The sequence below is a fragment of the Pseudorca crassidens genome, chromosome 11, assembly GCF_039906515.1.
Source record: "Pseudorca crassidens isolate mPseCra1 chromosome 11, mPseCra1.hap1, whole genome shotgun sequence".
Classification (NCBI taxonomy): Eukaryota; Metazoa; Chordata; class Mammalia; order Artiodactyla; family Delphinidae; genus Pseudorca; species Pseudorca crassidens.
Genome location: NC_090306.1, coordinates 92,137,983 through 92,153,949, shown reverse-complemented (window position 1 = coordinate 92,153,949; position 15,967 = coordinate 92,137,983). Strand labels below are relative to the sequence as shown.

Here is a 15,967-nt window from a genome sequence, read left to right as displayed (position 1 = left end):
CTCGCACGCCCCACCGTGTATTCCCTTTTATAACCATTTGGTGGTGCATCATTGCCCTCAGGTTCAAAGTCAGAGTCATTAAGCAGGTCTGCCCTCCCTCTAGTTCTGCCTCCAACTTCACTTCCTGCTTTGCTGCTTATTCCGCAGGAATAGCAATGATTTGTAGTTTTCAAACACACCTCTGCCTTAGCACATTCTGTTCCCTGCTACCTGGAATACCCTTCCCTATCTTGTTCACTGAGCAAATCTCCATTCATCCTTAAAAGCCTGCTCAAGTGTCACGTCTTCTCTGAATTCTTCCCTGACACACCTAACCCTGCCAACAGTGCTAATAACTACCTCCTTTGATAACTTAAAATATATTCCATTGTGTCACTGCAGCACACATGACACTGTATTATAATTAGCTTTAGGTGGCTGTCTCTTCTGCAAGAACAAGGTATATGTCTTATTCTTTTTTGTATCCCTGGTGCTCAACACATAGTATATTTTCAATTAGCATATGTCATTGTTCCCAACCCAGTCCAATCAGGACAACCTTTATTGGGCATCATTGGCCCTGAAACTCACCTTACTTTAGAAGTCAGCAATATAGTACATACAGTTGAGGGGTTTCCAGTTTTACTCACCTGTGTATAAAGTCTTGGCTCTTTATTTTCCAGTACATAGCTAGAATAACTGTAAGGCAGCTATTTGAGATTCATAAACAGATGAATTTTTAAATTATTCACAGAATGTACTGGAACCCTAGGTTTGATTTTTCAAAAGGAGAACATTGAATATGACCCCAAGAAAGATTGTTCATAACCAGGTCAGGGTTGAGTATACTTCCTTGTTCTCAGTTTTACCTGCAAGGTCTCAGGAGCCCGAATGGACTTGGGGAGGGGATGTTGGGGTGAAGGGGACATAGAGCAGCTAAGCCCTGGCCTCCACCCCTCCCTCCAGTGGCCTCTGGAACCCTCCTCTCCTCTTGCCTCACCAGTGGTCCTTGTTCCCAGAATGTCTGCTATTCCCTTTCAACAATTATCTATTGTTACCTTCCCTTTTATTCTCCACCCTTCCCTAGGATTTCTTTTTTATTTTATTTGTTGAGGAAATGAAAAGAGGATTCTTAGTTTGAAACACCCCTTAACTACTATGCTTTCAGCCTGGAGTTTGTGAGGTTATACCATTCTACTAAATGATGGCTAATGATACTCATTAAAGCACCTTGGCCATGTCTAGATTCACCAAGAGTTCTTATGCTGTGTGATAATTTGTGTCCCCATGACCACCACCCCACGCATGCCTACTTGCTATCTTTGTATCCCAGCGCCTAGAACAGGGCAGGCAGATAATAGGGGCTAGGAAACATCTGTTAATTGAATGAGTGATTTGAAGGTGATGTTATTGGTAATGACAAGGGTGAAGGTGTGACAGTGAAATTGAGGAGTGACCTTGGTGGTATTCTTCAACCCTCTTTTTCCCTCTCTCACTTACTACTCAATCCAACAGAAAGTTACAGTGGCCATGGTGAGAGCATTTACACCATGGAAATTGGCAAGTGCTACAAACCAGGCATTTAGGTCTCCCCAGAGAGCCAGTTGTTAAGCATTTGCCAGCACACCACTGCTCGTTGCACTTCCTGATTTTACTGGGGAGCATTTTACAGGTGAGGAAGCAGAGCACAGACATACCATGCACCTGCTTGAGGAACCAAAGCTAGGAGAGTGGTAGGCTGGGACTTGAATGGAACTAACTTCTTGAAAGGCATTTCGCATGGTGACCTGCCTGCTGCTGACCACTGCCCAGGGTTTTAGTGTTTTGCATGAGGTAGATGCTGAAAAATCTTGGTTGAAAAACGAATGAACATACAAATGAATAGAATAAACCACGAGCTCCTTGGGAATAGGGTCATGTCCTCATCATCGTCATATGGCGAACACTTGTGCACTTTCTATGACCAGACATTGTGCTAAATAGTTTTCATACATTCTCTAATTTAATCCTCCCAACAACTGTATGGAGTACTATTACTATTCTCATTTTAATAATAAGGAAAACTGAGGCTCTGAGCTCAAAATGAGAGCAGATGCTGGTGGCATCTGGATCAGCTCAGGCCATCCAGCTGGCAAGGCTGGGCATCCCTGTTCTCTTATCATTCTTCCCTCTCCCACCTGAGCACAGGGTGTCAGCCCATGGAGCAGGACTCTGGAGCCTCACATGTGTGCACGTACCCACATATGCTCGGTGTCTGAGGGCAGGACTGCTTGTTACAGCACTGTAGCCAAGCACAAGATCCTGGTGACCTCATCCTCAGAGGAAAGCACCCACCTCGAGTTAGGCAGCCCTGCCCTACCAGTGCCTTTGGGCAGCCAGAATGTTAAGCACTGTGCCAGGGGAAGAGGGGCTTCCTGCAGCCAACCAGACACTTGTGAGCTCAGGCTTGGAAGCTGGACCCTTTGCAGAAGTGGCCCTTGGACTATTTTCCTCTTTTTAAAGCACCAAGGGAGCTCCGACAGGGTCTTTTCTGTTCTCTTCTCCTGTGTTTTTATATTAAAGTGTGATTTCCTAACACGTGGCTGACATGATTCCCCAAGAGAGTTAAAAATCGGGAAGAAGATAAAATGCAGAGAACTCAGGGCTGGCAGGTGGCAGGTCAGGATTGAAGTGCCAGCTCTGCCACTCACCTGCTCTGAGGACTTGGCCAAGCTGCTTTACCTTTCTGAGCCTCAGTTTCATCATGTGTAAAGTGGCCTCATAATGCCACCCCCTTCACCATACCACTAAGCTCACAAGGAGGTATGAGGCTCCAATGAGAGCACTCTGTTCCTCTCCTTCATGGACGTTTTTCAGTGTGACGGTTTGTTTACCTGTGATGCAGTTCTGCTCTAGAACATCAGCTCCAGGAGGTAGAGTTTAGACCTTTCTTATTTAACCACCATATCCCCGGAGCCTAGCACGGTGCCTTGAACTTGGTACAATAGGGTAAATGGAGGATATAATTAACAAGCAAATGGATGCTTTTGCCAAGGCTGTTATTATTATTAAGGGAAAGTTCAGGATTGAGGATGCCCTGGGGGAGAGCCTTTCTCAGAAAGCACTCAGCTGCCCTGGAATTCGGGAAGGGTACCAGACACTTCCATGCTATTCCCCAGGCTCCTTCCTCCTTCCTGCCCAGCTGATAACTCAAAGGCTCCAGCCTCCACCTTAGAGTTGAGCTGCTTCAGGCTGCTTGAGTGAAGGTTGAGCGAGGACTGCAGGGTGTCTTGGCAGCCCGAGAAGGCTTGCTGTGACCTAATTGGCCCCAGGGTGACCAGGACTTTCCACTTCCCACTGTGCCACCTTCTGAGGGGGCGGGGGAGCAGCATTAACTCAGAACTGGCATCACCAGCAGAGGTTTTGGGTAGAGTTATCGGTTTTAGCCAATAAAAATACAGGATACCCGATTAATACTTAGATAAACAATGAATCAGTATAAGTATATCCCATGCAATATTTGGTATAGACTTACTTATACTGCAAAATTGTCTGTTGTCTACCCGGGATTCAGCTTTAACTGGGTGTTGGGACTTCCCTGGTGGTCCAGTGGTTAAGACTCCGTGCTCCCAATGCAGGTGTTCCGGGTTCTATCCCTGGTCAGGGAACTAGATCCCACATACCACAACTAAAAAAGGAAAAGATCCTACATGCCGCAACGAAGATCTCGCACGCGGCAACGTAGATCCCGCATGCCACAACTAAGACCCAGGGCAGCCAAATAAATAAATAAATATTTTAAAAAATATATTTAAAAAAAATTTAACTGAGTGTCCACTAGTTTATCTGGCCACGCTACTGATGGAGGTGGCAACGAGAGACAGTGCTCAGCCCTGCTAATAATGCGTCCAGTGAGAGGCTGGCCCTTGCATATTTTTGCTTTCTGGTTGGGGAGCCAAACCAGGCTCTCCCAGTCGACCCCATGCTCAGGAAGCAGCTTTCCCTGCCTGTGATGAGGACTGAACAATCTAAGTTACTAGCAGGGCAGGAGCAAAACCAAGTGGGCAGTCTCAAGGCAGGCTGCCTGGGCCCCTGTTCTCTCACTCACTTATGTGACCTTGGGCAAGTCTGACCTCTGAGCCTCACATTCCTCAGTTGTAAGGCAGGATCGGATCGTGGCACATCTTTCACGAGGGGTCACTATAGAGTTAGAGATGATGGCATGGGTGGGGCTAGTACTGGGCTTAGCTGCCATACAGGCACTGAAATGGTAACTGGTATTAACAATTAATTGCAATCACTAATTGATAGTGAATATAATAGCACTGGGAGCCAGGGGGAAGGAAGCCACTTGGCATGTTTCTCAGTTCAGCTGGATATGCCTGAGAGCTGTCTCCTAGAAGCCCTGGAGGAGGGCTGTCTGGATGCTGGTAGGCTGGCATACTTTCTACTCTGAAGATGAGAAGATGGGGGCCGAGCTGGTCCCCTCCTCCTGGAGTTGGCTCGGGGTGGGGAGCTCAATGGGGGATACACACCTCTCTGTTGAAGACACTTGGCTCTAGGAAACAAAATCCTTATGCCTCCCTCTACCACTTCCCCCACATCTAAGACTCTCCTTGAACAAGGACGGGGCCCTGCCAGTTCCCTGTGGGGTAATCCAGAGGTGGAGGGAGAGGGAGCTAAGAAAGTCTTGATGAGAGGGGTCTTGCCACCCTCCTACTCCCTTCACCTGCTGACTCACAGAGGCCACCTCACACAACCTGGTGTGGTGCTGGACTTCTGGACTCGTCCTTCCACTCTGGGCACCCTCTGCCACTCCCCCTCCCTCCACCCTGGTGCCTGGGTGGGGAGGGGCCTTGGGCATTCCCCAGCAGCCTGCCCCGTCGCCTGGACACCAGTGCCGTTTTCCCAGGCCCGGCCCCTTTTATCAGGAGGACAATGTACACACACAGTGAGGGCCTTGTGTGGCACCCAGGCCCCGAGCCCTTTGACTTGAGGAATTTTTCAAGTGCTGACCTCTCTCCGTGAGGTCCCCCCGCCATCCAATCCAGAGGCCTGGTGCCCCTGCTGCTTCCTACCCTGCTCTTGCAGGGAGAGAGGGAGAGAGGGGAAAACAGTGAAGAGTTGTCTCCTGCCCTGGTAGTCTTCACCCTCTGAGACTGTGGCTAGGAAATCTGGGGGAAGTGTCTTTGAGCAGAAGGGAATGTGGGGAGGAATCTGATATGTGCTGTTTCTTCCTAAGTTCTCCCTTCTCTGCTGATACTGTGAGCTCTCAGTGGAGCCACTTTCCTCTCTGGGCCTCGGTTTCTTCATAAGTCAAACAATGACAATAGACTAAGATCACTGTCTCCAAAACACTGTTTCCATCAGAATGACATTCAGACTACCAGGCACCACCCTACACCTTCTGTATTGGATAGAGTTCATTGTTTGCAAGAAAAAGAAATTACTTCGGCTGACTTAGGCAAAATGGGAGTTTATTGAAAATATGTGGGAGGCTCACAGAATGAAAAGAAAAGCCATGAAGACCTGAGTTTAGGAGAGGTCAGGACCCAGGGCTCTGCCAGGACCTAAGAGGCAGGGACTTGTGGACAGTCTCTGGAGACGTCAGCTCCTGCTTCCTCCCAACCTTGTGCCTCTCTGCTCAAAAATCAAATTCCTGAGCAAGAACAAACCTGGCTGGTTCCACAATGTGTCCTGGGGACACTTGGGGACAGTCCCATCAAGACTGTGCGCAAGAGAGAGGCTTGGTTCCATGTATGCAAGAACAGATGGAGGTGCTGTTACTAGAAGTCAGAATGGGTGCAAGACAGGCCACACTGAGATGTACCCCTAGAACTATGGAGTTAAAATATCCAGAGGAGAGCTCAGGAAACTATTTTTTTAAATGACGAAGAGCCAAGTTTAGAAACCACTGAGCTAGAGGACTGGTTTCATGTGGCTCCCAACTGGTAGAACCGAGGCCAATGAAGCAGATGAATAGGGAGACATGTCAGCTCAGTGTACAGAATGGTAAAGTCATCCAAAGACCACGTGGGCTTCCCGGTGAGGGAGTGAGCCCCCTGTCACTTGCAGGTATTCCAGTACAACTGGGCTGGTGATTTGGGAGGAACAATGCAGAAGAGGCTCACACTCCAAACGAGTCTGCCTGCAAGCCCTTAAAGGAGTCTCAGACCTGCAGCCTTTCATTTTCCCCACTCTGGCTTTGTGTCTCAGTCACTTTTCCTGCCTTTGCCCTGCTTTTTTCTGAAGAGTTCAACTGTTCAACTTCTGAGTCTTCTGTCACCCTCCAAAATGTGGTTTTCTCGCCTAGGTCCTCCTCTTTCGAAGGAGTCCCTCAGATGCCATGGGCTCTCCTAGCAGTAGCTGTTCCTGTTCCTCCAGACTTCAGCTGCCTGGTTATAGCCTTGCCCTGCGGGAGGCATGGCACTGGGTGCATGCCAGCCTCATTACAGAATGTCTTTCCTCCTGGGTCCTGTGGAAGCCTGTTTCCTCGACAGGAGGGAGGCTGTAATGGCAAGAGAGGGGATGGTGCTTTGTGTCCATTTTCCTGACCTCCAACTCTGAGTTGGGAGAAGGGGTGGGGGTGTGGGCTTCCTGAGGGTTTGCACGGAGCTAACTGCCATTTTCATAATGGAATTCGTTAAATTAGGGGTTTTCTGTGCAGTTGCTCACAGGAGACAAGGTGGTCAGTGAGTGAAGAGGCAGGTGTTAGGAAAAGGCATGGGCACAGAGAAATATTTCCCAGCTACAAGGAAAACAACAGCGCAAGCTCCATGACACATGTATCTGCCACTTGACTCTGGCTGCAGAGAGACAACAGGGAGCAGTGGGGATTGTTGAGCGTGGAAACTGATGCCCTTCTGAAGGTACTAGCTGCCGTCCACTCAGCCACTTTTTGCCATGTGGGAATACAGGTCTGGTGTTGCCCAGTTCTTGATTTTCAGGGGAAGCCAGAAATCTGAATTCTTCATATGAATTTTCTATTTTAAAATTAAAATTATGTAATTTAAGTCCAACAAAACAAGACTGTGGACTCCATGAGGTTTGCCAGTTGGCAACTTCTGATGAAGACAGGAGTCAGGGTAAATATTCCTCATCTGGACCTGTCTCCTGGCTAGACCAGGAGCGCTAGGATGGCAGGGGGCTGTTTTGTTCAGCATAATTCCTAGGGACTAGCACAGTGCTAAGCACATAGTAGACCCTGGATGGAGGGATGGAGGGATGGAGGGATGGATGGATGGATGGATGGGTCGATGGGTCGATGGATAAGTGGAGGGAGGGAGGAGGAGGGAAAATGACTTCTCACAGCCTTCTCCTTCTGTGCCCTGCACTTCTCACCTTGACAGGCCTCACACCCCCTTTCTAAATCAAACACTTAATATTCTCATGGTCCCCTTCTCATCCTCCTTATACCATCTAAACCCCTTTTACGGATGATCAGATATAAGTCACTTGCACCTTGGTATGAATTACCTTTCAGTGTGTAACTGTTTTCATGGGCATTTCCCCAGATTGAGCCCTTAATAGATGCTCATTAAGCGTTTGCTGAGCGAACAGCTTAGCCTTCTAAATGTGAACTGTCTTGGTGGAGTGAAGGCTGTGGATTTTCAGAATTCTGTGGGAATGAGGGTGACACAATGTTGTGTCTTTGGAGAGAAGAGGGCTAGGAACTGGGAGATAACATTCTAGCATGATCTCTGCTGTCAGAGTGAGTGGGTGGCTGACGATTTTGTTTACCCTAAAGGCTGGTGCTGGGGAGGAAGAGGAGCTCCCAGGTGGCAGCCAAGGCAGGATTCCATCATGCTAGACATGAAGCAGGAGTTCCATTTAGAGGAAGGAAGATACTGCCACCTTCCCCTAAATGCTATGTCACTTCCTCAGGTACATGCCCACTTGTTGAAGGACAGGAGAGAAAGAGATGAACAGTAAACACTTGCCAGGTGTCAGGGATATCATTCATGGGGCCTTATAGCAGACATAGTGGTACATAGTGATGTGCTTACTTTTTCAAATGAGACTGGGGCTCAGGAAGGTTGATGTTTGAGGCACCACTAGGAAATAAATAGCAAATAGCAGAGCTGGAGAGGACCTGGGTCTGTCGTCTGCTAACGCTAGCAGTGCCTGCCCACCTCTTTACCTGGAGGATGAAGTCCACCTCAGCAGCCCACCAGTGAGCAGCCCACTTGCTGGCACGTTTTTGGCAGGTTCCCAGAGGCCTTCAAATCTGCGTCCTCATTTTATCCTCATGATCCTATGGGTGGATCTTCCCAGCCCCACCCTGTAGATAAGGAAGCAGAGGCTTGTTCAAAATTTGCAGGTGCCAGAGCTGCAAATTCAAATCTAGGTCTTCTGCTCCATGCCTGTCACTCATTTTTCCTGCTTATTGGGAGACATGCCCCAGGAAACTTCATCAGCCCCCTGAGCGCCACCAGTGCCTGCCCAACTCATTTGTCCTTGTATGTGCCTTTCACACACATACACACATCAGACCTTCTCAGATTCATCTTTGCAGCCCTTCGTCCTGGCAAAGGATAAGTACCAAACATTGGATGGATGGATGGATGAACTGGGCCACTTCACCAGGGAAGTAGCCCCTGGCTCTCAGACTGGGCTGGGTCCCTTTCTGTGGGCTTATGCCCTGTGTGGTCATTGTCCTTTATGGGTCTCTCCCTCCTGTTAGGTAGTAAACCCCCTGAGGCCAAGAACTCAGGGATGAGGATGTTATCTTCATCCCTGTTTCCTTAAAGTCTGCAGGCTCGAGCACACAGTAGATGGTTAGTACAAGTGTGTTAAATGTCTTCCAAAAAAGCCTTCCCTCGCTATCCCAGGTCAGACCTCCCTGCTCCCCACATCCTACCCTGTACCACCTTGTTCATTGTATTCATCATTTCCTTTTCACCTGGTTAATTTCCTGAGTTTTCCAAGAGCATGTTAGCTCCACAAGAGCAGGGACTGTATCAGCCTTTCCCCTCATGCCTAGTAGGGTGCCCAGTCCTTACGAAGCTCAGTAAGTAGTGGTTAAATGAGGGAGTGAATAAATGATATGAATTGTGATCAGAGCTGCCCACACAAATCTCCTTCCCTATTACTGTCGGAAGCCTACGAGGGGACATTCATCATATCATGTGGCTCCAGGCCCTAGTATGTCTCACTTCCTCACCTTCACAAATCCCTGTACAGGTGCAAGGGGCCTTGTCACTCTCAGAGGGTCCCTCCCTGTCCTAACTCACTGGAGCCCCCCCAGTTGCAAAGAGGTACGATGAGGCTGCTCCATCATTGGAGGGTCCCCTCTGGCAGTGGGAGGGGACCAGGAGGGTTAGCTATTCTTAAGAGTAGATAATGGAGCTAGAATTGGATCTCTGAGTTGGAACTCTGTGTTCAAAGGCCCTGCTTTTGTCACACCTTCATCCATCCAACCTGTCATGTGACCCTCCTCATCCTGCTAACTGAGAAAACCCTGAGTGTGTCCACCTTCAGGGTTCTCCTGTGTGGTCTGTCATCCATCTCCCCCAGCTTCTGTCCAGGCCACAAATGAGCAATGGGCATGTTACATCAGAAATAAGAAAATCTGTTTCTAGGGCCAGATCCCTGCTTTCGTTCACCTCCAGCTACTCTGAGACAGAACATTCCTGACCCTCTCCTCCCCGGGAAGGGCACTGCCAAGGCCTAGCCTCATTGACTGTACATCCCAGATGGGATTTATTAGAAGGGTGCTGCTTGGACACAGGTGGATCCTGTTTGTGCTAATTCTCCTCTTCTGCCCCTCCTGCAGCCATGAAAGAACTCGGTATCCCTCCCCATAAATCTTGCTCACTCACCAAATCCCGCCTCCCCAAACTAGGGATTTCCCACCCAAGGCAGCACTGGTTTTATAATATTCTCCTTCCTGGTGCCTCTGATGTGGCAGTAAAATCTGAGACCACCCACAGAGATGGAAGCTTTGTAGAATCAAGAGCTTCCCCCAACCCCTTCCCAAGGCCAAGGACTTGACTGATTGGCCTGTGGATTCAGGGATCTCATTATGAGGATAAACATATTAGGGCATTAGGAAGAGGTCTGCATTAGGAAGACTGAGACCTCAGGCACAGTGGGGTCATCCATTTTGCCTGAGGTCAAACAGCCAGGCAATTACACAGGCAGCAACCCCAGCCCCCAGGGCATCTAGAATTCCAGACCATCCCTACCCTTTCCTCTGCCAGACAGAATGAGCCCCAGGCAAGGAGGCAGCAGTCTGTGTGGCCTGTCAGGAGACAGACTTCCGACTCTCGGCCAAGCAGGGGGATGGACTGCCTGACCCTCAGCTTCAGCCTGAGTCCGTCTGGCAGGCCCTGTAGTAAACATTCCAGAGATGGGCAAAACAAGTGTTTCTCCTCAGAAGGTGAGGCCCGTGGAGGCCAGAGATGCTTGGGTGGTATTGGTGTAGTGCTCTGAGTTCTGAGTTAGAATCAGAGTTAGAATCCCGTCGAGGGCTGCTAGGTTGTGTGTGTTGGACACTGAATGGTGACCCCACACGGTAATGGGTATGGATTTGTAAGTGTGTTACAGCATTGCACCAGTAGATGGCAGTAGAGCAGCTGGAGCACTGGATGCCCCATGGCCTACCCCTGGAAACATTATTCATTTACCCAGTCAGCAAACATTCCTTAAACATGTGCCTGTGCCCTGGCACGTTGTGCTGCTTTTGGGAGATTCAGTGAGCATTAAGACACGGTTTCAGGTTTCCAGGAGCTCACAGACTAGGTGTATGGGGGCAGGGGACATGTCATTCCAGCACACAGTGATATGTGTTATATGGTTGCTAAGTACAGCGCCCCGTGGGAACCCAGAGGAGGGACACTTAACCTAGCCTCATTAGGGGGGGTGATTTCAAGGAAACGGTAGTCAGGGATCTTGAACATGAGAAAGAGGTAACCAAGCAGAGAAGGAGAGAACAGCAAACACAAAGGCTCAGAGTCATAAAAGCATAGGAATCACAGGAAGTTGAGTGTGTGCAGTAGGTGGGCAGAAAACCAGAGAAGAAATGGACCATAGGTTAACAGGGTCCAGATCATGAAGGTCCCAGAGGGTCTAGCTGAATCCTGAAGACCTTTAAGCACAAGATCTAACTCACCATTGCTGCTTAGAGGCTCTATGTGACTTTGAACCTGTGGGGGCTGGTCCTGGCCCTGCTGCTCCTCAGGGTGGACACTGGGGTCAATACAATAGGAGGAGGGATGTGAAGGACTTGTAGGCCTTCTGTACCAGTGCCACCTGTTTACCATCAGCACCATCACCAATCTCTTATTGTGCTAACGGGGCAGATCAAAGTGAGATGAACTGTAATTCTGTTCTGTAACCCCCATGAGGGTAAGGTTATGTTTGTTTGTGGGTCCCCACATACGCCCCTTGTAGCCACAGCATACACACTCGGTGGTTTCTTTGCTGTCATTGTTGATTCTGTTTCAGACCCTGGGCTGTATACTTTGGAGCTTACTCTGTGCCAGGAACCATTCTAAGTGCTTTGTACGTCGTGTCTCATTTAATCCTCACAGCACCCCTGTGGGATAGTTACTGTGATTATCTCTGCTTCCCATATGTGGAAACTGAGGCACACGGAGGTTGAATGAGTTACCCAAGGTTACACAGTGAGTGAGTGGTGGCGCTGGGATTGCATCCAGGTGGTCTGCCTCTGAGCCCACACACTCTACTTACTGCTCTTCACGTACAGGATCAAGTGAGTTTCTCACCACACCTTGGCTGGCAGATGTTATCAGCACTTAACTGATGGCAGAACTATGACCTGGAGGGGTTAAGTTCCTTGTCGTGGAACATGCAGTGAGTTGTAGAGCTAAGATTTTGCCCAAGCCTCTGTGATTCCAGATCCATGCTTTTCCCAGTACACCAGAGATTTCATTCATTAGTTACCATCCTGAGGTCCCAGGGTCATCCAGTACTTCTTGTAAACCCAAGTGACAGGGACCCCTGCCCTAAGTCATACTCTGGCCCTTACTAGCTACACTCCTGACAGCAAAGGAGGACCCTGCAAACTGCACCCTTTGATTTTGCAGTGGGTACCCAGACCTGTGGAAATCCCTGCGCATAGGGACCCAGACCCAATTCCAGGGCCTGTGTAGGCCAATTCCCTGATCCATCCTCCCCAGACATGGCCAAGGCACTGTGGATGCCGGTGTGGGTGAGGAGATGAAGCTTGGCCATGTGGGCTGGGTCATCCACAAGCATGCACAAGAAGCTCCAGTGATGCAGGAGAGGAGGGTGGGAGGAGAATTAGGAAGGACGATGGAAATCAAGAGCTGGCAGCCCCCATGCCACCATGTGCTGGGTGGATCTCCAAGAATTCTGAGAAGTTTAAATTCTGACCCTTCCAGGTCATTATGAAGTTGTGTTGGTCAAGGAAGGAAGATAGGCATGTTTTATTTAAATGTTTGCTAGCTTTATCAATTTTAAATATCAGGCATATGATACATAGGCTTCCATTTGTTCTTTTGTCCCAGGCCCTACAAATATTAGAGGGGGGTCTTATCCCAGGGTCTGGGGTTTGCCAGCACTACCTTTAAGGATTCATAAAATTCACAAACTACACTGAAAAGGTTCTCTTTGCATGAGGCTGGCTGCACACACATTTTGTTGAAGACCATCCTGGGAGAAAAAAACAAATCTTGCTTTCAAGTCACACTAACAACTCCTGTTCCCATAAAGTTCTACCTACTTGACATCTAAGCCAGTCAACATTATAAGAAAAAGTGGCATTAATATTACAGCCATCAGTCAGTGGTTCAGGCAGTCGAGATGAACTCCACTGGCATCTGATAAGTGTGGATAGACTTCAGAAGCAGAGAGACTGCAGCTTGGTCAGAGAATTTGTAGCAAAGGTTCGATCTGCAAGGTTGAAAAAAGAGGTGGCAACATCGATGTTCCACTGATGGAAAAGAATAGAAGAAGAAACTAAGCAGAAGATTCTTGGATGTAACATTACTGATTAGAACTCAATCATGTGGTCATACCTAGCTAAATGGAGAGTTGGGATATACATTTCTTGGTGCCAGTCTATAAACACTCTCACTGTAGGCAAAGAGGAGAATTGGGATTGGGAGCAAAGAGCTGTCTGTGCCCCAGAGAAAGTCTATGGATATGCTTAACACGGTGCTCAGATTATAGCAAATCGCTGAGAACTATTAGTTTCATCATACCAACAACCAAAAAGAGCAGATGGAAACTTGTATTACTTTTGCTTTGCGGGAGGGCATCTAAACCCAGGAGCACCCCAATATTTGCTGCTGTTTTTCAGAGCTGAGATAAAAACATTGATGTGGCAATGGAAGTCCAGGATTAAAGCTGCTTAGGCAAAGTATTTCGTCTCTCTGGGTTTGAGTTTCCTTATTTATAGAATGGAAATAATAATACCCACCTCATGGTGGTAGCTGTGTTAAATGAGAAAGACTAGGAATATAGCACAGTTTTTGGCACAGAGTAAGTATTCAACAATTTTTCCCCCATCTATCTCTTCAATCATTTATTCTTTCAACAAATATTAATTGAGCTCCTACTGTGTGTGAAGCATTCTGGTGGGTGTTGGGAATAGAATGATGAGTAAGGTAGGTTGTTCCTGGCCTGGAGGAATTGTGTTATAGTTTGGTTGGACACAGGCATGAAACCCAGTTACTAATTGCAAGTAATTTCAATTATAATAAGTGCTATGAAAGAAAAGTAGAGTATGAAAAGAGAATTTATATGAGAAAAGAGATGACTAAGGTCAAGATTAGGGTGCTTACAGAGAAAAATGGGCAAGTGGATGGATTTGAGAAATAATTAGAATGTAGAATCCATGGGGATAGGGAGAGAGAAAGAGGAAACAAGAATGAAGTCTAGGTTTTTGCCTTGAGTGATGGATAGATGGGATGCCATTTATTGATAATGGGAAGACAGAAGCAGGGGTGTAGAGGAAAGGTGATGGAAGGGTGGTTGGATGGATGAATGGACCAAGGGACAGATGAGGTCTGCTTCAGATGAGGTGTCTCCTTGGAACCACTTGGGCTAGGAAGCACAATGTAGGAGCACAATGGGTTTGAATCCGGGCTCCCTTGTTTTCTAGATGGACAAATAAAGAAATGAGTAGTTGGATAGAGCAATTTAATACGTCCTTTATGGATCACATAGGGTATAACTCAAAAGAATTCTGCATTATTTATTTACGTAGGATTCTTTATTTCTTTTTATCCTTAAAATAATGTTTAGAAATATATCGTGCACGTATAACTATCTCCCTTTTACAGAGGATAAAATGGAGACACGGGGAGGTAAAGCAGCTTGGCAGAACCGGAACCTGAGTGTCCAGTCCTCCCATCCTGTACTCTTTCCCCTCTCTCACACAATATATATATAAAGAATGAGAAAATCACCTGTCTAGGTGGGAGAGAGCAGGAAGGTGGGGAATGTGTCTGGACATGCACGTCTGGGGGTAAAACCTTTGGGAAAAGGGAGGAAAGAGTGAAGCAGTCTGCATCCTTACTCAGTAGATTTCTTCCTCTCCTTCACAGGGCCAAGTATTTCCATGGAAAGAAGGTGAATGGAGAGATTGAGATCCGAGTGGAACAGGTAGGTTGGAGCTGAGGCTTTAGTGTTATCGCCGTGACTTTTTCTATAGCTGGAGCCATTCCCAGGAGCAACCTTCTTCCCCATCTTATATAACTATAATGAGTCAAGATTACCAGAAAAATCCTGACTTATACTTGGGAGACTTCTTAAATTCCAGAATTATTTAGTCCAATGGTTTTCAACCTTTTTGTTTTAACAGCAGAACTTTTATTCAAAGGAAATCGCAAGTAGGAGCCCGTTCTACCAAATTGAGACACGTAAAGCTTCTTTGATGGAAACAAAGAAGTCTTCATAGGGAGCCCAAAAGTCTGTCCGCTCCATCCTGTTCCACCTCCCTCCTTTCCCCACCGTGGTCCCTAAGGTGTCTCCTTGGAACCACCTGGGCTAGGAAGCACAATGGGGTTGAATCCGGGCTCCCTTGTTTTCTAGATATTGGGCAAGTCAGTCTTTCTGCGTCTCATTTTCCTTGGGATTAAATTATGTAAAGCTTCAAAAGAGATTAGAATCTTGAATACTGGCTCTTGTTATTACCACTGGTATCAACATCCATACCCCTCATTTTATAGGGAAAGAAGCACAGATTTGCCCATGGCTGCAATGGAAGTCAGAGATAGAATTAGGACCAGAACTTGTGGTCTCCAGATCCAGGGCTCCTTCCATTCATTCAGTGAACATTTGCTGGGAACTAACTCAATACCAAGCACCGTGCTTGGCCTTAGAAGGGCACATCAGGGCATGGGCTCTGGAGCTAGACTCTAGGTTCCAGTCCCAACTGTGTGATGTTGGTTCAACAATACTTGAGCTCTCTGAAGTTCAGTTGCTTCATCCATATAATTGGGGTAATCATAGCATCAACTTCACAGGGTAGCTGAGAGGATCAAATGAGTTAGTCCAAGAAAAGTACTTAGAATAGCACCTGTCATATATCAACACTTAGTAAATGTTACCCATTTATCATCATCCTCATCATCAAAGGCAAACAATTAATAAGATAGGAAAGGTTCCTGCTATAAGAGGAACTCAGAAAAGCATGATAAAAAAATAGAGAGGTGTGACTTTTATGGCACTCTCTGAGTTTTTTGTGTTGGAGGAACAGAAAGCTTTTCTGAGCATCAAATTTGAGTTGGCTTAGTATTAAAACACCTACAGCTTGAATTTCGATTTGATCCTGTGGCTTTCAAGTCAGTCCAATGTCTACTGGTTTTCCTTCCATGGCAAAGAGCAGGTTATTTTTGTTCACTTGACAAATATTTGTCAAACGTCTGCTATGCTAGCTAGCTAACACGTGGGGAACAAGGATAGAGAAGCAGAGGCTCTGTCCCAAAGAGCTTGTGGTCTAGGAAGGGAGGCAAGATAAGTCTTCACAGAACCTAACACAGGTAGAATCCAGGAAAGAGAGGTCCAAACTTAGTGC

At 47.4% G+C, this 15,967-nt stretch overlaps 1 protein-coding gene across 3 annotated transcripts in view; it reads left to right on the top strand.

Annotated features, from left to right (window-relative positions):
- Positions 1-15,967, top strand: part of SYN3 (synapsin III) — a 458,022-nt gene that overhangs the window by 48,115 nt on the left and 393,940 nt on the right. For all 3 annotated transcript variants that reach the window (XR_010932585.1, XM_067697868.1, XM_067697869.1), the window contains exon 3: positions 14,496-14,553. Coding sequence is in view for 2 of the 3 variants with exons in the window: in XM_067697868.1 (XP_067553969.1) it covers positions 14,496-14,553 (58 nt within the window). In the remaining variant the exon portion in view is untranslated. The remainder of the gene's footprint in view (positions 1-14,495; positions 14,554-15,967) is intronic.